The sequence below is a fragment of the Trachemys scripta genome, chromosome 1, assembly GCF_013100865.1.
Source record: "Trachemys scripta elegans isolate TJP31775 chromosome 1, CAS_Tse_1.0, whole genome shotgun sequence".
In the NCBI taxonomy this organism is placed as follows: domain Eukaryota; kingdom Metazoa; phylum Chordata; order Testudines; family Emydidae; genus Trachemys; species Trachemys scripta.
This window is the reverse complement of record NC_048298.1, coordinates 24,240,005-24,263,117: the sequence shown is the minus strand read 5'-3', so window position 1 is coordinate 24,263,117 and position 23,113 is coordinate 24,240,005. Positions and strand designations below refer to the sequence as shown.

General features: G+C 39.1%; 1 protein-coding gene across 2 annotated transcripts in view; it reads left to right on the top strand.

Moving 5' to 3' along the window:
* The window catches only part of RELN (reelin), a 438,814-nt gene that overhangs the window by 368,737 nt on the left and 46,964 nt on the right, over nt 1-23,113 (top strand). For both annotated transcript variants that reach the window (XM_034766139.1, XM_034766147.1), the window contains exons 37-44: nt 1,553-1,637; nt 6,933-7,115; nt 9,915-10,086; nt 10,183-10,285; nt 12,909-13,138; nt 15,501-15,721; nt 17,662-17,809; nt 20,690-20,948. In XM_034766139.1, the coding sequence (XP_034622030.1) occupies nt 1,553-1,637; nt 6,933-7,115; nt 9,915-10,086; nt 10,183-10,285; nt 12,909-13,138; nt 15,501-15,721; nt 17,662-17,809; nt 20,690-20,948 (1,401 nt within the window). The remainder of the gene's footprint in view (nt 1-1,552; nt 1,638-6,932; nt 7,116-9,914; nt 10,087-10,182; nt 10,286-12,908; nt 13,139-15,500; nt 15,722-17,661; nt 17,810-20,689; nt 20,949-23,113) is intronic.

Here is a 23,113-nt window from a genome sequence, read left to right as displayed (position 1 = left end):
TTTTATTAGTGTGCTATTCACAGGGTCCTTCAGCTCCCTGGCAGACAGTCCACAGCTAGCCAGACACCTTCAAGCAGTTTGATTAGCCGGACCAGTTGTCAGGCCACTCTTCAAAAAATGGGACCTTTCTGTAGTTTTCTGGTCCATGGCAATCCATGCCTTCAAGCCTCTAACTTCAGTATTGGCCTTTTATTGTACATTAAGACTTGTTTCTTAGTAGCTGTCAGTTACACCAGGAAAGTATCAGAGCTGGCAGCCTTATCTATACAGGAAAATTACTGCGTGTTACACGAAAACAAGGTGGTGTTCAGGACCTTTCTTCCTAATGTAAAATCCTCCTTGCACAGTTGCCAAGAGTTTGTGCTTCCTTTGTTCTGTCCAAAACCACAAAAGCCAACTAAAAAGGTGTGGCACCTTTGATGTCAAGAGAACATCTCAAGTATACAGAATCCATAAGAAGATTGGGCTCTATATTCATATCCTTACACCCCAAATGCCAGGGACTCAGAACTTCCAAGTCCTCCATCACAAAGTGGATTAGACTGTGTAATGTGGAAGCCTACAGATCATCAGAGGTTCCTGTCCCAGAAGGGCTCAAGGTACACTCCACGACATCCTTAACAACATCATGGGTGGAACAAACACCTGCATCCACTTTAGAAATTTGCAAAGCGCTCATTGGTCTACAGCTAACACCTTCATTAAGTGCTGCAAAGTGTAGCTTCCGTTTTCTGGAGAGGCCTCCTTTGCCAGGGAGGTGCTTCAGAAATGATATGGACTTTTGAGAGAGCGCACAAAAAGTGGGGTACTTCTTTCCTATGATACTTGTTTCATAACTCACCCTGCATCTGTTCACTAGTCGCTACTTTCCAGACATCAAGAATTATGGGAGATGCTGAGTTGCAGAATGGAAAATTTCTTGGTGTTAATTTCCTTTCTGCTAGCAACATCTCCCAACCAGATCATGCAGCGCCAAAAGGCTGATCTGCCTCTGTGAGCTGCAGAGAGAGGCGAGCAGCCCAGACATCCAGAATTGTGGGTGATGGTGCTAGCAAAAAGGAAATTATCAGTAAGAAATTGTCCATTCTCTCTCTCTTTCTGTTTTTTTCCCAGCATTCTTCCCTCCATGCAGCTCTTATCCTATCTATCACAACAAAATATTGCATAGAGATTTCATGAGTTTTTGTGAAATATTAAGATCATCATTGATCCATGCTATGTTATTCTTCTCACATTGTGCTATTTAAAGTGAGATCATATTAAAATATGCTACTATGAAATGGAAAGTTCAAGATCAGTGTAAACTCTGTTTAGAAACTCAGAAAACAGCTATAATAATGCAGATTGTATAATGCAGCTTACTGTCAAGAGTTAGATATTTCTGTAAAAGTATATATGAATTCTGGAAAAATTGTTTTATCAGTTCTGTTTCTTGATTTTTAAATAAGCCTTTACAGTACTTATTTAGAACTATGTAGTAAGACTGAAATATAGACACACTAATGTAACATATGGGAAACAGTAATTTTCTGTGTATGTTCTGTATTTACAGGAAGGGCTGAGAATGCTTGTTTCAAGAGATCTAGATTGTACAAATACTATATACATCCAGTTTTCATTTAAATTTATAGCAAAAGGTAGGTTCACTCTTTATTTGTGTTTTTTTCAGTAGCTTTACTCATATATTATAACATTACAGAGAAGTATGTGGGTTTAAATTTACAAAATTAATTTAAAAGGCCATTAGTTAATGCTAAATAACATTGAAACTTTTATGGGATTTTTTTTATCATGCTCATTTTAATACCAAATAGGTTCATCATACTTATTCTAACTAAGAAGAAACATCAAACTAATGATAGATGTGCTGTTATCTTTACTCTCATTAAAGCTATCACCCCTTCTGTTCCTACTTCCTTTATCCAGGGGTTTATAACTTGGCCTTAAAATGAAATCCATCTCTAGCTCATTCTGTCATATGCAGTCTCAACCTAGAGATTTGTGCTGCCCAGAAACATGCCATTTGAGTACTCTCTACATGCATAAAAGAAAAATTATTATTTAAAGGTTTTTAGAATTTCATAGGTCCAAATTATTTGAAATGGTTTTTAGCAATTGATTAATTAATAACATGATCTTTATACTGTATGATTTAGGGGATTGGTAACAAACTCCGGAGATTTCATGTGCTCTTTGATGATTTAAATCTAACCCAGCTTGACAGAGATCAAAAGTTCCCCCATCTGACTTCCAAGCATACATAATATAAATGAGCATAGGAATTATGTTTAATACAATGTGAAGAATAATCAGTGTTCACCAGAAATAACAAACGCCAAACAGTTTATCCAATATAGGTATGATCAAGCTGGTGATGCAGTCTGATCCTCATTTCCAAATTACCTGACCTTTTTTTGTGTGTGTGCTTGTGTCATAACGTCATTATGAAAAGGAGGTATGTGGGTGTGGACCACAGGAGGTGCATGGGGCCCCAGTAACTTATGTGGAGCTCCACACAGGCACCGGGGTCCACTTGCACAGAGCTTGCATTCCTGTAATTCTTGTGCATGCAGAATTCCTATTAACTTAATGAGGAGTTACATGCAGCTAAGGGCTGCACAATTGCACCCAAGTTACTAGTTTCTTTGCCAAAGAACCAAGCCAAAATAGTTCGGAACCACAATGGTTATTTTTTAAACAAAAGACTTAAGTCAATTTCTGTTTGGGCAATTTAAAAAAAAATCCATGTGGATTCAGCTTGGATCCTTCGTCTGTCATTTAATAATATAATTGTCCTCTTGCTCCTATTATTAAACATCCTTATGAAAATAAGAGGATAACTATTATGACCATGCCCAAATAGCCCATGTTAAAAGCAAAATCTTGGCTGATGACTTCTTGTTTTTTAAAATTCCCCCTTCAAAAATAATAATAAAAAAAGATGTGACCATTGCCAAGGTGCTTGAAAGTGCAGCTCAGTATTCTTATCATTCCAATAGCATGCATACTCATGGGGGAAGGAATAGCTCAGTGGTTTGAGCATTGGCCTGCTAAACCCAGGGTTGTAAGCTCAATCCTTGAGGGGGTCACTTAGGGGTCTAGGGCAAAATCAGTACTGGATCCTGCTTGTGAAGGCAGGGGGCTGGACTCAATGATCTTTTTCTAGGTCCCTTCTAGCTCTAGGAGATAGGATATGTCCATTAATTTAATTTAAAAAAAAGCATTATGGGTCAGATTCTGAAGCAGGGCTGTAGACTCCCTGTACGATCTACTTTTGGAGCAAGGTGCTAGTCAGCATTAGTAAGAGTTTCAGAATCTGACCTTGTGTTAATAACTAGGTATTACAGAGAGTTTTTTAAGCTTGGTAACATAGGACAGAAAACCCAATAATAATGGGGGGTTTCAACATCCTCTTACTGACTGGGAACATGTCACCTCAGGATGGTATGCAGAGATAACATTGCTAGACATTATTAATGACTGCTTCTTGGAGCAGTTTGTCCTGGAACACACAAGTGGAGAGGCACAGGATCTGGTCGAAGAGGTGAATATAGCAGACCCACTTGGTAATAGTGACCACAATGTAATTAAATTTAACATCCTTGTAGGGGGGGGAAATTCCAAAGAAACCCATCACTGTAGCATTTAAGTTGACAAAAGGGGAACTAAATAAAAATGAGGAGACTAGTAAAACAGAAATTAGAAGGAACAATCCCAAAAGTGAAATGGCTACAAGCTGCATGGAAACTTTTTAAAAAAACTGTATGCATACTCCAAATAAAAAAACAAGTAAGAGGACCAAAAAAACTCCACCACCCTGTCTAAACAACAAAAGGCAGTTAGAGACCCAAAAAATCTTTTTAAATTTGGAAGTCAAATCCTAGTGAGGAAAATAGAAAGAAGCATAAACTCTGGCAAGTCAAGTGTAAAAGTATAATTTGGCAGGCCAAAAAAGAATTTGAAAAGTAACTAGCAAAAGACAAAAAAACTAAGTGCAAAATTTTTTGTAAGTACATCAGACACAGGAAGCCTGCCAAACAATCAGTGGGGCCACAGGACAATCAAGGTGCTAAGGAAGGACTCCAGGAAGACAATGCCCTTGCAGAGAGGCTGAATGAATTCTTTGCATCATCTTCATTGCAGAGAATGAGAGGGAGATTCCCACACCTGAGCCATTCTTTTTAGGTGACAGATCTGAGGAACTGTCCCAGACTGAGGTATCAAAAGAGGAGGTTTTGGAACAAATTGATAAATTAAACAGTAATTAGTCCCCAGCACCAGATGATATTCACCCAAGAGTTTTGCAGGGCCTCAAATACAAAACTGCAGAACTACTAACTGTGGTATGCAACTTATCACCTAAATCAGCCTCCGTGCAAGATGACTGCTGATATCTAATGTAACACCAATTTTTTTAAAAAGGCTCCAGAGGTAAGTCTAAATTTCATACCAGGCAAATTGGTTGAATCTATAGTAAAGAACAGAATTATCAGACACATAGATGAACATGATATGTTGGGGAAGAGTCAACATGACTTTGGTAAAGGGAAATCATGCCTCACCAATTTGTTAGAATTCTTTGGGGAGTCTTGTCCAAACAGGTGGACAAGAATAATCCAGTGGATATAGTATATTTGGACTTTTAGAAAGCCTTTGACAAGGTCCCTTACCAAAGGCTCTTAAGAAAAGTAAGGATCGTAGGATAAGAGGGAAAGTCCTCTCATAGATCAGCCTCAGGTTAAAAGAGGAAACAAAGGGTGGGAATAAATGGTCAATTTTCACAATAGAGAGAGGTAAATAGCAGGATCCTCAATTATCTGTACTGGGACTAGTGCTGTTCAACATATCCATAAATGATCTGGGAAAAGGGGTAAACAATGAGGTGGCATAGTTAGCAGATGATTCAAATGTATACAAGATAGTTAAGTACAAAGCAGACTGTGAAGAGTTACAAAGGGATCTCACAAACCTGGGTGACTGGGCAACAAAATGGCAGATGAAATTCAGTGTTGATAAATGCAAAGTAATGCACATTTGAAAACATAATCCCAACTATACATACGAAAAGGTGGGGTCTAAATTTACAGTTACCGCTCAAGAAAGATAGCTTGGAGACATTATGGATTCTTCTCTGACAACATCTGCTCAATGTGTAGCAGCAGTCAAAAAAGCTAACACAATGTTAGGAGCCATTAGGAAAGGGCTAGATAATAAGACAGAAAATATCATAATACCACTGTATAAATCCAGAGTATACCCACACCTGGAATACTGCATGCAGTTCTGGTCATGCCATCTCAAAAAACATATGTTAGAATTGGAAAAAGTACAGAGAAGGGCAACAAAAATTATTAGGGGTATGGAACAGCCTCCATTTGAGGAAAGATTAAAAAAACTAGAACCGCTCAACCTGGAAAAGAGATGACTGAGGAGAGATATGACAAAGGTCTATAAAATCATGAATGGTGTGGAAAAAGCGAATAAGGAAATGTTATTTACCCCTTTTGTAACATAGGAACCAGAGGTCATGCAATGAAATTCACAAGCAGCAGGTTTGGAACAAACATAAGAAAGTACTTCTTCACATAACACACAGTCAACATGTGGAACTCATTGCCAGGGGATGTTGTGAAGGCCAAAACTATGACTTGGTTCAAAAAAGAATTAGATAAGTTCCTAAAGGATAGATCCATCAATGGCTATTAGCCAAGATGGTCAGGGATACAGCCTGGTGCTCAGGGCCGGCTCCAGGGATTTTGCTGCCCCAAGCGGCAGAAAGAAAAAAAAGAAAAAAAGGCGCGATCGCTATCGGCAGCATTTCAGTGGCGGTTCCACTGCGCCACTTTCTTCTTTGGCGGCACTTTGGCAGCAGGTCCTTCCCTCCAAGAAGGACCGAGGGACCTGCCACTGAATTGCCGCCGAAGAGCCCGACGTGCCGCCCCTTCCCCTTGGCTGCCCCAAGCACCTGCTTGCTGAGCTGGTGCCTGGAGCCGGCCCTGCTGATGCTCTGGGTGTCTCTAAACCTCTGACTGTCAGAAGCTGAAACTGGAAGATAGTGAGTAGATCACTCAATAAATTGCCCTGTTCTGTTCACTACCTCAGAAACATCTGATACTGGCCACTGTCAGGAGACAGGATACTGGGCTAGTTGAACCATTGATCTGACCCATTATGGCCATTCTTACGTTCTTATGAAGGAAGGATGGTCTTGTGTTTAAGGGTCAGGTCTGGTAGTCAAGAGACTTGAGTTTTACTCTTGGTTCAGCCACAGAATTCCTGGCCTAGATTGAAGGTGCAAAGCATTATTATTTTTTCATTAAAACTTATAAGTAAATACGTACAGATCATTCAATCAGTAAAACAACTCACATGAATAAAGTTGCTGACATGAGTGCTTGTAGAATTAGCTTGTAAATTCTTGAGGATGAGGACTGTCTGCCCAAAAGGTGTGGATGTTGTGGGTACTACTGTAACACAGGTGATAATACTAATAATTTGTGATACTATGATACTGTATTGTTATAATTTGTGATACTATAAACAAATATTGATTGACTGAAAAATGGTTGTTGTTTTGTAGGAAAGGAAATGGTTTGCCTGAAATAAAAAATGATAATGCTGAGATTGCTTTGGGTCTAAATAAATTAACTATTATTATGTATATCATTAATATTCATGCAAATATAACCCTTACATCAGTAGGATTTTCCAGAGTCCCATCCAGTTGACTGCTTAGGAGGATGCATACGTACAATATGTGTATTGCCTGCCAACACTTAAAATTGTTATAAAAAAACAATGATGCATAGTGTAAAAATCTGTAATAAAAGTATGAGTAGCCTAATTACATTTAAATATGAATATATGTTTATAAAGTAGTGTTTCTTGCAAATCAGATTATAATGAACGTAAATATATTCACTTTGCTGTAGGTACCCCAGAGAGGTCTCATTCCATTCTGCTACAATACTCCATCAACGGTGGCATCACTTGGCATTTAATAGATGAGTTTTACTTCACTCAAACTACTGATGTTCTCTTCATTAACGTTCCACTACCATACACTGCGCAAACCAATGCTACACGTTTCAGGCTCTGGCAACCTTACAACAATGGTAAAGATGTATTCTAAATACATGCTTACAGAGTTATATTTCTGAAGTTGTTTTGGCTAAATAATAATCAGGACTTTCAGTCTTGTACAGTATTCTGTTGTAATTCTATACAGTTTGTTTAATACTCAAATTTCAAGTTTTTTGGACTTGATTTGCTAGACAGTATAATACCATTACATTTGTACTTTTTATGCATGCAGTTTTCATATTACTGGTGGATGTTTTAAAATAAAAGTATGTAATTTAATATCACTGGGACTATTTGCATAAAATTAGCAGGTCCTTAGGGGAGTTTAGAAATGTAATGTATAAAATTAAATTTGTTAAGGTCTGTCTCATTATTCTTAATGGGCCTGATTGCATCCTTTACCTGACTCTGGCTATGTAGACAGGGTCATTGGTGTAAATGAGAATCAGGCCCTATATGCCCTAGAAGGCATTAAAAGCAGATTAAGAAAAATATACTTAGTGCATAATCTGCTAGTTAAAGTAGAAAGGTAAACTTCAAAGCAGTATATAAATCCAAAGGGATGTTGTCTGTTCCTACGGAGTTTAGGATATACATCCGATGAAGAAGAAATATCTTAGTGACCCCACAAAGGATTCATAGTGTGATGTTGACATCGAAGCACTGAAAAATTCTAGTGATAATTTAAACACAACAATACAACACTTGTTTTATTTCAGGTGGTTTGGTTTCTTGTTTATATACTTGGTTTTTTGTTGTTTCTAACTCACCATTGGTTAGCTTAACTATCTAAAAGCCAATTCAGACCAAGTCCTAATAGACCTCCCCCAGTTCATCTTTCTGGTGGACTTTCCGCAAATGTTTAATGACATCCTCCCTTTCAGACAGTGTCCTTAAATAGGAAACATCCTAGAGAGAAGGCCCTGCAGCCTCCTCTCTGATAACATGAAGCTCACTTTGTGGATTATCTAGAAAGAGGCAATTATGCAGAAGAGCCATCCTACCCAGCTCAAAAGCATGGGAATGTATACAGCAAGCAACCAAGAAAGTAGGCCATACTTACAGAATGGGGGACTCTATCCTGGGAAACAGTGACTCTGAAAAGATTTGGGAGTCATGATGGATAATCAGTTGAACACAAGCTTCCAGTGCAACATGATGGTCTAAAGGCTAATTCAGTCCTTGGATGCATAAATGGGAATTTCAAGTAGGAGTAGAGACATTATTTTCCTCTGTATTTGCCAAGGGTGTGACTGATGCTGGAATACTGTGTTCAGTTGTGCTGTCCATGGTTCAAGAAGGATGCTGATAAATTGGAGAGGGTTCAGAAAAGAGCACAAGAATGATTAGATTAGAAAACATGCCTTAAAGTAACAGCGGCAAGGAACTCAATTTATTTAGTTTAACAAAAAGAAGATTAAGAGGTGACTTGATTATATCTGTAAGTACCTGCATCAGGAACAAATATTTAATAATGGGCTCTTCAATCTAGCAGAGAAAGGTATAATGCAATCCAACGGCTGGAAGTTGAAGCTAGACAAATTCAAACTGGAAATAAGGCATACATTTTTAACAGTGAGAGTAATTAACCAGTGGAACAATTTATCAAAGGTTGTGGTGTTTTAAATCAAGATTGGGTGTTTTTTGTAAAAGATAAGCTCTAGGAATTCTTTTGGAGAAGTTCTGTGGTCTGTGTTATACAGGAAGTCACATTAGATGATCACAATGATACCCTCCAGCCTAACCCTAACCCTAACCCTAAGGCTGCAAGTCTTTCATGGGGTCACGGAAGTCATGGATTTATGACTTTTGCAGCTGCAGCACTGATGCGGCTGACCCCAGGGCCCAGGCATCTGGTCCTGGTCGCTGCCCTGGAGCAGCAGTCTGAGAGCAGCAGTGGCGCCACGGGCTGCCTCCCCACCCCAGCACCCTGGGCCACCCTCCCCCCACTCCCACAGCAGCAGCAGCAGTGGGACCCCGGGCCACCCCCAGCCTGGAGCAGCAGCGGTGGCGGTGGGGCCTTGGGCCGCCCCTCCACCCAGGAGCAGCGGCTGGGCCCCAGGCCTCCCCCCTCCTCAGAAGCAGTGGCGGGGTCCCTGGCTGCCCCCTCCCAGGAGCAGCAGCGACCGCCAGAGTATACCCCCCCCACAAGAGCAGCAACATCCACTAGAGCATCCCCCCCTTCCCCAGCATCTAAGATTTAGTTAGGGGTATTTTTAGTAAAAGTCATGGACAGGTCATTGGCCATGACTTTTTGTTTATTGCCCGTGACCTGTCCATGACTTTTACTAAAAATACCCGTGACTAAATCATAGCCTTAATCATAACCTTTGTGACATATCTGAGTTCCACCGCTTATTTGGGAGTCTGGAGACTGCCACCAAAGTTTTCTTTCTCTCAGATGTGTGTTTATCCCACTAGGACTGAAGAGCTCTTAGTTGGCCCAGGGAGATTAATCATCAGTTTTGACTTTTTGGACAATTAGCTCAATGAATTTTTTATTATAGCTTACTTTGCAAAGTAAATATGACTTTATTGAAAGATACTTGCAAAACCGTTTTTCACACTTCAGTTGGTCATTACTTTTGTGCAGATTTCTTATTTTGGAAGAATATTCTATGCTTATAGGCAGATAGGGCCAGATCGTGGTGCCCTGATGCACCCTGATGAGTACTTTATCATGCATATGGCCCAGTGAAGTCTGTGGGACAGACTACTCATGAAAGCAGCTGTTCACCAATGCAGTGAGACTTTTGCACTCTAACCCATTGTTATTTGTTCTCACTCTCTTCTGTAAGAGTTAACACAATACATTCTCCCTTTCTTCTTAGGCAAGAAAGAAGAAATCTGGATTATAGATAACTTCATTATTAATGGAAACAACCTAAAGAATTCTGTTATACTTCTGGATACGTTTGACTTTGGACCTAAAGAGGATAACTGGCTTTTCTACCCTGGTGGTAATATTGGGCTTTATTGTCCGTATTCATCAAAGGGAGCCCCGTACGTATTAAAAGAATCTACCTCCCAGCAATAAATTGGAAATAAATACCCATCAAATAAATCAGACCTAAAATACCTCTTTCCTTTTTGTGGTAGGGAGGAAGATTCTGCTATGGTATTTGTTTCAAATGAAGTTGGAGAACATTCCATTACAACAAGGGAATTGAATGTGAATGAGAACACCATAATCCAATTTGAGGTACTTATCCCCACAATGTAGCCCTTCTGTTTTCTTACATGGGGAGTTTTAATCTTTCTTGATCTCATTGTGGTATTTTGTTTCCTCTCTGGTGTTTGCCCAAATATAGAGATCTGTATAATTTCCCATAATTGTAAACTGTTTTATATGGTTTAACAGCTGCTAGCCATTCTTGTTGTGGATGTGGCTAGAAGGCTTTTATCATATAGCTATGGAAAATTTCTCTCTCCAATTTTTCTGTTTTCTTGCAATTCTTTTAACTACTTCTACATATATATTTATACTAAATAGTATAAATCAGTAGTGGGAAACCTGTAGCCCACAGGCCACACGTGGCCCGTCAGGGTAATCTGCTGGCAGGCCACAAGGCAGTTTGTTTGTATTGACCGTTCGCAGGCACGGCTGCCCGCAGCTCCCAGTGGGCGCGGTTTGCTGTTCCTGGCCAATGAGAGCTGCAGGAAGCTATGTAATACAATATAATATGTATATAGCATTTAACTAAGTCATAGCACGTTCCATCATTAAACAACAAATGATTTTGGATTATAAACTGTTGCTGAAATGATATTTAGAGTATTCTAAGAAAATTAAATTTGGTTGTGTACTAATGCACATTTCAGTTTGTCATGCAAGCACTTAATAAAATATGGAACACAAATTGTTTTCTGTTTTAAGAAATGGATTGAAAGCCTGTACAACAAAAAAATAAGTTCACATTAAGATACTGCAAATCTTCAGAGTGTTAATCTCAAAAGACCTACATGCATATTTTGGATCTGGTACAGGCATTGTATGAAAAAAGTTAAATGCCTTCAGCTAAGGTTTTTGAGGACATTAGTATAAATGAAGCTATTATACATAATGCAGTAAAGTTTCAGTCTGTGTCTCAAGAGTACAAGAACTAGATCTGGTCAAGCATTTCTCTTAATTTCCAGATGGGTGGATTCTCTAGTTATAATAGGTTGACAAGTCTCGTGCACTGTGGAGCAATAAGGGAAGTTTTATCTTATATGGTGTGTTTTCAACATTTATACATAGTGCTGTATGTCACTGGCTTTTGGAAATAATTTGTTTTAAGTTAAGGATCAGTACATTAGAAATAAAACTACTATCCCTAAAAACATAAGTGGAAACAAAGAATTTAAATGGTTTCATCTGTGCTTTGTATTTTGTCCATAACATGAGTTTTTACTTACGATATGGTAAATACAACACAATATATTTTACTCTTGAGGGCTTCCTCATCCTACAAGTGTACTAACAACCCTGGTTCCATCCAGTCTATTATGTCTTTATAACTGTCACCATGGCATAAAAGATTTCAAGCTGCAAGCATATTTTTGTACAAACACATGGGAGACAGGAAATCAGATTATTTTACGTTATGGGCATGCCAAAATATGTCTTAGGGTTTGTCTACACAGGGACACTTAGGAAGATTAATCTGAATTAAAATTCACTCCCAAAAAGTGAATTAAACGAAACCACATTAAAGCCACTTTAATTCTAAATGAGAGCATCCACACAAGGGTTTAATGCAGTTAAACTAACCCACTTTAAAGTCACACCTTTACTTAATTCAGATTAATTTTCCTAAGTGTCCTATGTAGACAAGCCCTTAAGGTTTCAGATGTTTCACAAAACTATACATTACAATTTTTCAGGATATTAGTAGGACTGCTGATTATATACAATTTCTAGTGTTCACTATGTCAGCGGGATCTCACAAAAACAGCATAAAAGATTCTGGCACTGCCAGACTCAAATTACATCTCTGGTTTGGCCTCAAATCCAAACCCTGCCCTATCTGTAGGTGTTTTGGACACTTCCTCCTAGGCCCCACTGTCTTATATAAGCAAAAAAGAGAATACCGACTCTGAACAAAAGACTCAAATGATATAGTAAATACCTTTAGGGATAATTCCTATGGTATAAATCTGTTCTGATAGTATAATTCCCTGGGACTACGAGAGTAAAGAGAACCACAGTTAGGTTAAGGATCCTTTAATCAACAGTGAATGTTTGCATATTATGTTTGTTTTATTATCATTTCTATTTTTTTTAAATTTCTCTGTCGCCGTGTCTGGGGGTGCATTCTCTAAGTACTGCCGGAGATGTTGCAAATTACTACAGCCGTACTGCTAGGGACATCAGGTCTATTGTTTTTGCTTTTGCTTACTCAGAAACATGTTTTTGCCCTTGTAGAAATATTTAATGCATCTAATTAATTTTTTATTAGTAGTAGCAGTTGAATTTTTTTAAGATAGCCTGGACTGTGGCATGCCCTTCGATAGGTGGATGGTAGGGGAATGCACAAGAAACTTTCACCTTTTGTACACCCCACACAAGGGCAATCTCTGCCCTGAGGAGTTGGGACCACACACACACACAAGCATACAGAGTATTAAGAGGAGCAGGCTACAATATCTTAGAACATTGTACAGCCTGCAACATGCCCCAGCACACTGGGCTGCTTAAGGAGGGATTATATCTCCCTGAGATGCAATCCCTCCTTGAGCTCCCCCTGGGCAATGAAGCCCTGCACCACACAAAATGCGGGTCAGCAGCTAAATGCCACATTTTGACCCTGTGTAATCTTCGTGATTTTATTTTTCTACTCTAGATCAATATTGGCTGCACCACTGATAGCTCATCTGCAGACCCAGTGAAACTTGAATTCTCACGAGATCTAGGGGCAACCTGGCACCTGCTTCTTCCACTGTGCTACAGTAGTAGCAGCTATCTCAGCTCCTTATGCTCCACTGAGCATCATCCAAGCAGCACTTACTATGCTGGTACAGCTCAGGGCTGGAGAAGAGAGGTCATCCACTTTGGAAAACTGCACCTGTGTGGGTAAGTGTCTGGCTTCTAGTTCTAATAAGGTTTTTTCTGTATTTGAATTTGCTTTATTGAAACAGTAACCATCTTATAGCGGAAATGGAGATGTTATGTCTCCCCCTGAGTCACGGTTCTTTCCCTAGCTCACCCTTTTCTCCAAGCGTAAAGTAAAGTGTGCCAGCTCTTCTTCTGGCACAGATTACTTCTGCCACTATGCTGGTTCAGATCTCGTCGTGGGCGTGTTGCACAGGGAGAAAAACTTCCACTATAGCTGCTGCCTGACCTTCTCTGCCCACTTATGCAAGATGGGATGGGGGAAGTAGCATGCTTGTGAAGCCTACTGTCCCTCCTGTTACTCCCGGGGGAATTCTGTGCCAAAAAAATTAAAATTCTGCACACAGTATTTTAAAATTCTGCAAAATTCTGCATATTTTATTTGTCAAAATAACTCAATAAAATCATGCCAGTTTCAATTATTTTGGTGGTTTATTTCAAAATACCTGTCAGCAAGTATGTCTGTAACAATACAAACAACAAAAAAATTTTCCCCAGGAATAGAGAGTTAAAGAAACCCCTATGACAACCCAGTTTCTCTGTTATGCTTTTGTTGGGCCCCTCTGGGTATGTTACAGGCCATCTGGGCATATCTTGGGGGAAAACTCTGCCTCTCTGGTCTGAGACACGCACACCCACTCCTCCCCCCCCAGAGACCAGCCATGGGGCGCCCCCAGCCCAGACATCCACACCCCCTACCCCCCCAGAGCCCAGGAATCCAGAAAATTGGAATCTCCTTCCTCAGAGGTTTTTAAGGCCAGGCTTGACAAAGCCCTGGCTGGGATGATTTAGTTGGAGATTGGTCCTGCTTTGAGCAGGGGGTCGGACAGATGACCTCCTGAGGTCCCTTCCAACCTTGATATTCTATGATACTATGAAAAAGAAACAGCATGATTGACCCACCTGTTTTACTCTAAAACAGACATTCTCTCATCCACCTGCACTTTCTAGAGGTTAAACCAATATTAAAACAATTTGAAGACATTTTTAGTTTCTTACGTTAGGCTCCCTCTGTCAGAAATTAATGTGCTTCCTCAACAGATGGGCACCTCTAGCAGTAAACTAAGAATAGCCAGTTGCAGTTGCATACTCTGGGTGAAATCCGGGCCCCAGCAAAGTGAATTGGAAAACTCCCATTAACTTCAGTGGGGCCAGAATTTCACCCTCTGTTTGAAACATATGTCACATTTTATTCATAGTGAGAAGTATTCCTGGTCTTTTTGAATTTTCATGTTGGTGGGTTGAGCACAATGGGTGGAATTTTCATTTTAAAAATTAGTCTCTAAAACACCCCCTGGACACTCTGTGGTTGTGTCTCAGAAAATAACTGGCACCTTTTCTATGAATCAGTTGTTGGTAATTTCACCGTCAACCAGCCATCTACTATTCTCTGAGTCACTCCCCAAAATTGCTATTAAATGGCAAATAAAAGCCAAAGTACCTGTGCACCAGACATGTACTACTGTTTATGCAGCTGATTCAGCAGCTGAATTTAGAAATAGTTTAGAAGGGTATATATTAAAGAAAGTCCACAACATAGTTAAATGCTTCTTCCTTATCCTACTTCTTCTGTTTTCTCTCTCCTTTTCAAGGTTTTCTCATTTTTGAGGGAAGGGGCAGGGAGTGATTTTAAATTATTCTCTGCAGAGCAGTTTTCTGCTTGTTTAATTTGTTCCCTCTCCTTTCCTTGGTCTGTTATTATTTATATGCAGCACAGATGTGCATAGCACTGAGAAGACAAATTAAAAATGACAGGTCCACACCCCCAAGGAGTTTACAATTTAAATTAACATCTTGCAACATGCTTTTTTTTTTTTTTTTAGGATTAAATAGTATAAAGCCAAGTTGACTATCTGTTGACATGTCATATCATTTATTCTTTCCATCTAATTTGGGGCAAGATTATGCCACCTTTATCCCATAACTAGTCTCATTGAAATCAGTGTGATTAATTGTGAAGTAAGATACTGTCCAACATGAGCAAGGGTGGTACAATCTGGTCCTAAGTCTGTAAATTAAAGGTAAAGGAAAACCGTCCAAGTCCAGCCGCTCACCCCACAAAAAATTGGTGGTCTGAGGGATGATTTTAGTCCATAACTAAGTTTTTAAAGTAATGTAACTGGTGGATCAAGCCCTTCTCTTTTCCTGTAAATATATTTGTGTTGACTGAGTAGCGGGATTTATTGGATATTGAAGGTAGTGACTATATCTTTCCATTTTTAGGACAAACTTAGTAAGAATATTAAATCTACGAAAAAGCACATTGTAATTTCATATGCAACTAATTATTGTTTGACCTGGATATACTATGTACCTGTTTCAGATCAGTAAGATTCAGATGGTACCAGGGATTTTATCCTGCTGGGTCCCAACCCGTGACTTGGGCCATTGATAATGTATACATTGGCCCACAATGTGAAGAGATGTGTAATGGACATGGCAGCTGTCTCAATGGAACTAAGTGTATCTGTGATCCAGGGTATTCTGGGCCAACCTGTAAAATAAGCACCATGAATTCAGACTTTCTCAAGGACGATTTTGAAGGTATCTCTTTTTTATATGAACTCTTCATAGTGATTTTTAGCTACCATCCTTCATAGAACCTATGGTTAAAGAGATCAGACTTCTTACAGCCAAATCCTGCTGACCTTCCTCATGCATAGAGTGGCCAGATGCAGGGCTGGCTCCAGAGTTTTTGCCGCCCCAAACGGCAGGGAAAAAAAAAAAAAAGGCTCGATCGGCAGCACTTCGGCAGCAGCTCTACCACCGCCACTTCATTCTTCGGCGGCAATTCAGCAGCCGGTCCTTCCCTCCGAGAGGGACTGAGGGACCCGCCGCTGAAGAGCCAGACATGCCGCCCCTTTCCGTTGGCCGCCCCAAGCACCTGCTTGCTGCGCTGGTGCCTGGAGCCAGCCTGACCAGATGTCCTGATTTTTGGGGATAGTCCCAATATTTGGGGCTTTTTTTTATATGGGCTCCTATTACCCCCCACCCCCATCCCAATTTTTCACACTTGCTATCTGGTCACCCTACTCGTGCATGTTAGTCCCAATTACATCAGTGTGAGTGTTCACATGAGTGAAGTGATTGGGATTTGAGCCTTAAACAATATTAATGATCATTTGATGATGCCTACAGTATTTATCTAGACACCTTTTTCTATTTACTGACCTACGAAGGAAACATAATTTCTGCACCAGAACGGATGCATGATTCTATGATTCCAAAACTCTACATCTAGAGAAGCACTTCATTTTATCATAGTAATGAGCACATGGAATTTCTGACAAGGAATAGCTCTTAAGTTAAATCACTGAAAGTTGTGAATAAATTAATATTTTGTCTGGTTTGGAAGTAATTTTACTTTTAGTTCATCCTCTCAGATAAATAGAATAATAGAGAATGGGATGAACAGTATGCCTACTGCCAGGGTCGGCTCCAGGCACCAGCTTAAGAAGCAAGTGCTTGGGACGGTCAAGGGAGAGGGGCGGAACCTGTGGCAATTCGGGGGCAATCCTCCCTCTAGGAGCAAAGGACCTGCAGCTGAACTGCTGCCGCCGATCGCGGCTTTTTTTTTTTTTTTTTCGCTTGGGACAGCAGAAATGCTGGAGCCGGCCCTGCCTACTGCACAGGATTGGTCTGCCGCACAGGAATCTGAAGGAAAGTCCTAAGTATTTCGAAATTCCTCAGCCTTTGAAAACCAGACCATACCTCTCAGCTTTCTGACACTGATAGGAGAGCACAAAACTTACAAATGGGAGGCTCCAACCCCTGAAATGAGGGGCACAAAGCAACACTTCCAATACATTGGAACCCTCCATTGCTACCCACACTACTTCCATTTCCACCCGTGTCACTGTACTGCCACCCAGTCTCCCTTGTATGCCAGCTTCCTCTGACACACAAATGGTGGTGAGTGAGGGCTGCAGCTGAGCAGACACAGCAGACTAAGGAGCCATGGTGGATAGAGCAGCAGGAGAAAGAAATTCATGTCACATTCCTCAAAACCCCTCACTCTCCACAACAAAAAGTAAAGTATAAGCTACTCTGTAAACAAACATAACTGAAAGTACTAATTTTGGACAAAATAGTGTCTTAGAGTCAAATTCCTCCCATAATCCTTGTAGTTATTTATTTCAAACTGAACTAACTGCTAACTGCAACTTGGACATAACACTGAGCTGTTTCCTTATATAGTTGGGTATTTTTATGTAATCCAAATAAAAGCATAGGAAAGTAATCAGAATCTCCTTTGAATGAATAGAGATGAAAACCTTAAGCTTCAGAGTTATGTTTTTATATTTTAGCAAGTTTTGTTCCGTAGCAGTTTTCCAGGAAACATGGTGGGGGTCAAAAAGTTCTGGTACAAATATTTGTTCACTCTGAACATAATGATTTATATAGCTTACTTCTTTTGGAAATAATACTGTTGTAACAGGAGTGCTTCAGGGCAAATCCTAAAAATATATGTACTGTGCACTCAGGTCAGCTAGAGTCTGATAGATTCTTGATGGTGAGTGGTGGAAAACCATCTAGGAAATGTGGTATCCTGTCCGGAGGAAACAACCTCTTCTTTAGTGAAGAAGGCTTACGTATGCTGATGACTCGAGATCTGGATTTATCACAGGCAAGGTAATACAGTTTTAAAACACTTTCAAGATTCCATTGAGAGAATAGGTAAAATATTCTTTATATTATACTTCTGTGGTGAAAGCAAATGTGTATAACTATGTTGGGGCATATCCTGCAATCCTTACTCAGGCAAAACTCCTATTTAAGTCAATGGGAATTCCCATTTAAGTCAGGGGTCATTTTCCAAGAGTGAGGACTGCAGGATCTGAAACATCACGTGTAGTTTATTCATGTGGACAATAATATGTTCATTTCTCATATGCATAAAGTGAAATTTGTTGTATATCAGACACTCTGCTTCTCTTACAGTTTTGTTGCATCATGAATCGTTGTTGAAGTAGGAGTATCTGTTACCATTATAGTCATTGTATTCATCATCATATAACTCCTTAATTTTCTGAAGCTTAATTTCTTCTTATTGCACACATTTTTTCTAATAATTCACTGACAAATTCCTGTCAAGCTTGTCACCAGCTACACTGATCACAGTTATATTAAAAAAAACATTTTTAATGTATTTAGCGATTATGTCTTGTCATTATGGCCTGCAGAAGACATATTTGATAGCAGGACATGTCTAAAATATTAAGCAAGGGGGGGGGAAATGTTAAACCAATGCAAAATGAAGCTGTGTCCTAATTGTTTGCAAACCATTGAACAGTCATTGTCTATTGACTTATTCATTATCGTAGCCTATTATCTTTAATACTATTTTACCTCTGAAATGTTGTATTTTTCCACAGATTTGTTCACTGACCCTTAGTAAACAGAAAACTCCTAATGCAAGACTTATTTAACACTACATAAACCATGTTTTAACATGCACGTTAGCTCTTTTTGGCTTGTAGTCCTCATTAACATAAAGGATTAAAATGATGATTTCATTGCCCATTTTAGTCTACAATGATGCTTAATTTATACATTTTTCAGAGAAAGAATAACCCATGTCTGTAGACAAACCATCACTAAAGTGTCATCACATTTATATTTATATTCCAAGGTTCCTCAAACCAAGACAAATTGGGTTTTCAGCTTGGTAACCAAAGACATCAGTATTTTTCAGTAATTTGATTTTCTAGGCTGTTCTAAAATTAACAATACTATTTCACAAAAGATACAAGAGTCCTTGTATGATGCTCCATTAGACTAATCCACAATGTGTTTTCCTTCTCTCTTGTGTTCAAAGCATTGTCATTTATCTCTTCTCTGTGGTAAGCTGTAGCTGGATTTGCATACATTGACCTCAAGGTGTTATATGTAAAATCCCAATTTTCTCCAAGACTGAAGATAAATGAATGCCATGCTGACAAAAAAAGAAAGAAAAAACAGGGCCTCATATTTAATTTCTTGTGTCTGCAGTAGGAAAAGTCAGCAAATAACTATCTTTTCTTCTTTTCTGTGGATAAAACAACATTTTGGATGACTATTCTCTAGCATTCCACTACTATTGTAGTTCATTAATTTCCAAGTTAGCTTCATAGGCCTCCTGCTAAACTCTGGACCAAATTCATCCCTGATATAACTGAGCCAAGTCCCATTGAAGTCATTAGGTGCTGTGTCCACTTACGTCAGGCATTAATTTTGCCCTCTGAGATTAGGAATCACCAATAGATCTTATAAAAGGAACTATCGAGTGTAAATGTAGGAGCAGTGGGGTCAATAACCATGCTAAAAGCCATGTACTTTCTCATGAGGGATTCTCTGAAAAAAATAGACTAGTAATGCTGACTGTGCTAGCCTACAATACACAGCAGTTAGGAATTATAGAAATTGCCATACCAGATCAAATCAACAATCCATGTAGCTCAGTATCCTATCTCCAGATGTTAAATTCCATATGCTAAAAAAGTTCATGTGCATATATCCCATTTTATGTGGGTACCAAAAAACCTGAAACTCTACTAAACAAAACAATAGTAGATGGAGCATAATGGTGTGGATTAATGAATATAAAATATTATAGGATCATAACTGAATAAGTCCTTGACAATTCTTTGTGTACTACATGGAGTTGGTGTACCTGTTCAAACATCGCTGTGGTACCTCAAAAGGAAGGATTCCCTAATTTCAGACAGATTTCATACAGGCCATTAGAAGGTGTGAGAAATACTGCATCCATCGAGGTCAATGGGAGTTTTGCTATTGACTTCAAAGGGACGAGGATTTCCCCCAGTATGTGTAAAGCAGTGTGAAGTTTAGACTAAATTTTCATATCTGATTAAATGAACAAAAACATACCTTTTTTCATCAGCTCAGAAGTTAAACATGTTTTGTTTTCACTGCCAGTTTTTCTCTGTTTTTGTCAAAATAACAAGACTTAGTGAATTTTTGCCCTAGAGCAAATTCATAAAAAAAATCATGCTCTCTCCCTAGAGCCATCGGTTGCTATTTTGACCATTAAACTCTATGCCAACAGGCTGAAAGGGTAAAATTTCACTCCAGGTCAAATTTGCTGATATTTGCAAAAATATCAGTTTTGCACACAAATGCCTGAAGGGTACATGAATACCTTTGTTTAACTTCCTATACCTAACACCTCTCCACACACAAATCAGATGTATTACCACCACTACTGTCTGCTTTAGTCTCCATGACCTGTGGAGAGGGAGACGGAAAATCTCTCCTAAAGTGGAGTCTTCCTTCTACCAAGAATACACCGGGCTAGAAAAGAAACAAAAATGTGATTATTTGCTTTATGGAGGAGCTGGCAGATATTTTTGTATGTACAGACACTGTCTCTGTAATTAGAATATTTGTTAAATAGTATTCCCTGCAAAAACCAAAACTGATTGGATAAGCGCTGAGTTTCCTCTAGTCCTCAACTGATTATACAGGGTTTTCTGTGAAGAAATGTTTTACAGTAATTGTTACTGATGTTAGATTTGTGCAGTTCTTCATGAGACTGGGATGCGGTAAGGGAGTTCCAGACCCCAGAAGCCAACCTGTGCTTTTGCAATATTCACTCAATGGGGGCCTCACATGGAGCCTGCTGCAGGAATTCCTCTTCAGTAATTCAAGCAATGTAGGCCGATACATTGCTCTAGAAATTCCCTTGAAGGCCCGTTCCAGCTCCACTCGTCTCCGCTGGTGGCAACCATCTGAGAATGGGCATTTTTACAGCCCATGGGTAATTGATCAGGTAATTTATCTTTTGTGCCTTACAGTATTACCTCACATTGCCATCAATCTTAATATTTCCACTGTGTTTTATATCTGTTCCTTTACCAGCTGTACCTAGAAAACTGTTAGGATGATCAAACCTAATATTTAAGAGCTTTTCCATTTCTAATATGCAGTTCTCATGTTGGGTGAGGGATATCCGTATCAGAATTAGATAGGGCCTTGACATATGGATAATGTCAATTTGTAAAAAAAAAAATAGGTGAAGATTAGAGATGGGCTTAATGTGGAAAATACGTATCTGGATCTAAACTGGGAAACTCAGAAACTCAAGAGGTACAGATATGACGTTTGGTTTGGCACATAAAGAGATGAGTTACTTGCAAAACTTAGATCTGGATCCATCTTCCAATTTTGAACATATTGAAAGTTTGGGAGTATTCAGGATTGGGGTTTCCCTCTATACATTATTCTACACTAGTTATCAAAAATATTCTTTACATGAACATTGGTATAAATCTGGAGTAACTCTCCTAAAGTCACTGGTGTCACAGTGATGTAAAACAAGTGTAAGTGGAGGAGACTCTGGCTCTATGTCTAACAGTGATGTTATTGCATTGTTTGGGGCCAATATTGTAAAATATTTGTGTACATTTTTTATAATTGTTAGCTCAGGCCATCTCTGAAATTCCCAGATATTGAATTTTCAGCCTTGTCAAATATCAATATTGCAAAACTTCTTTCCTTTCCTTCGTTTAAAGGAGAGAACAACTTTTAATTCCTAGGTCCTCACAATTATTTAACTATTGTCAAAACACACAATTTTGAACTGAATTCCGAAAAACAGATAAATAATAAATTTCATGCTGACTGGAAACCAACAGTGAAATCCTGACCCTACTGAACTCAATGACAAAACTCCCACTGACTTCAGCAGAGTCAGAATTCCATTCAAAATGCATAAAGTTATACTGCACTTAAACAATCAACAAGAAAATAATTGTTGTGGGCAGGACCCTGCAGACACTTACACATGTGAGTAATTTTACTTCATGAGTCAGTAGTTCAGCGGCCTATTTATGTGAATATAGTTACCCAGGTGTGCAAATGTTTACAAGATCATGCCCTATGTCTGCATTTATTTTTTTCCTCTCCTCCTTTTGCGTGGCTGCTTTTCCAACATGGACTCCTTTGAGTTACTCCCTTTTCTTATAACCTGTCTGTGCAATGTAAATTTTGATCCCTTTTTTGAAAATTCAGATAAAATCAAGCACTGGGGAATATGGAATAATCCTATATTAGCAGAGCATGGACTAGACTATCAAGATAGTTAAGATACCATCAAGATAGTAAGTCCAAAGCAGACTGTGAAGAGCTACAAAGGGATCTCACAAAACTAAGAAACTGGGGGGCAACAAAATGGCAGATGAAATTCAGAGTTGATCAATGCAAAGTAATGTACATTGGAAAACATAATCCCAGCTATAATTACAAAATGATGGGTTCTAAATCAGCTGTTATCACTCAACTAAGAGATCTTGGAGTCATTGTGGATAGTTCTCTGAAAACATCTGCTCAATGTGCAGCAGCAATCCAAAAAGCTGACAGAAAGTTAGAAACCAATAGGAAAGGGATAGATAATAAGACAGAAAATATCATAATGCCACTATACAAAGCCATGGTAGACCCATATCTTGAATACTGCATGCAGTTCTAGTTGCACCATCTTTAAAAAAATATATCAGAATTGAAGAGGTACAAAGAAGAACAACAAACATGATTAAAGATATGAACCAGCTTCCATGTAAGGTGAGATTAAAAAGACTGGGACTTTTCAGCTTGGATGAGAGATGACTATGGGGGGATATGATTGAGGTCTATAAAATCATGACTAGTGTGGAGAAAGTAAATAAGGAAGTGTTATTTACTCCTTCTCATAACACAAGAACCAGGGGTCACCCATGGAAATCAATAGGGGGTGGGTCTAAAACAAACAAAAGGAAATACTTCTTCACACAACACACAGTCAACCTGTGGAACTCTTTGTCATGGGATGTTGTAAAAGCCAAAACTATAACTGGGTTCAAAAAAGAATTAGATAATTTCCTGGAGGATAGGTCTATTAATGGCTATTAGCCAGATGGTCAGGAATGCAACCCTATTCTCTAGGTCAGAGGTTCTCAA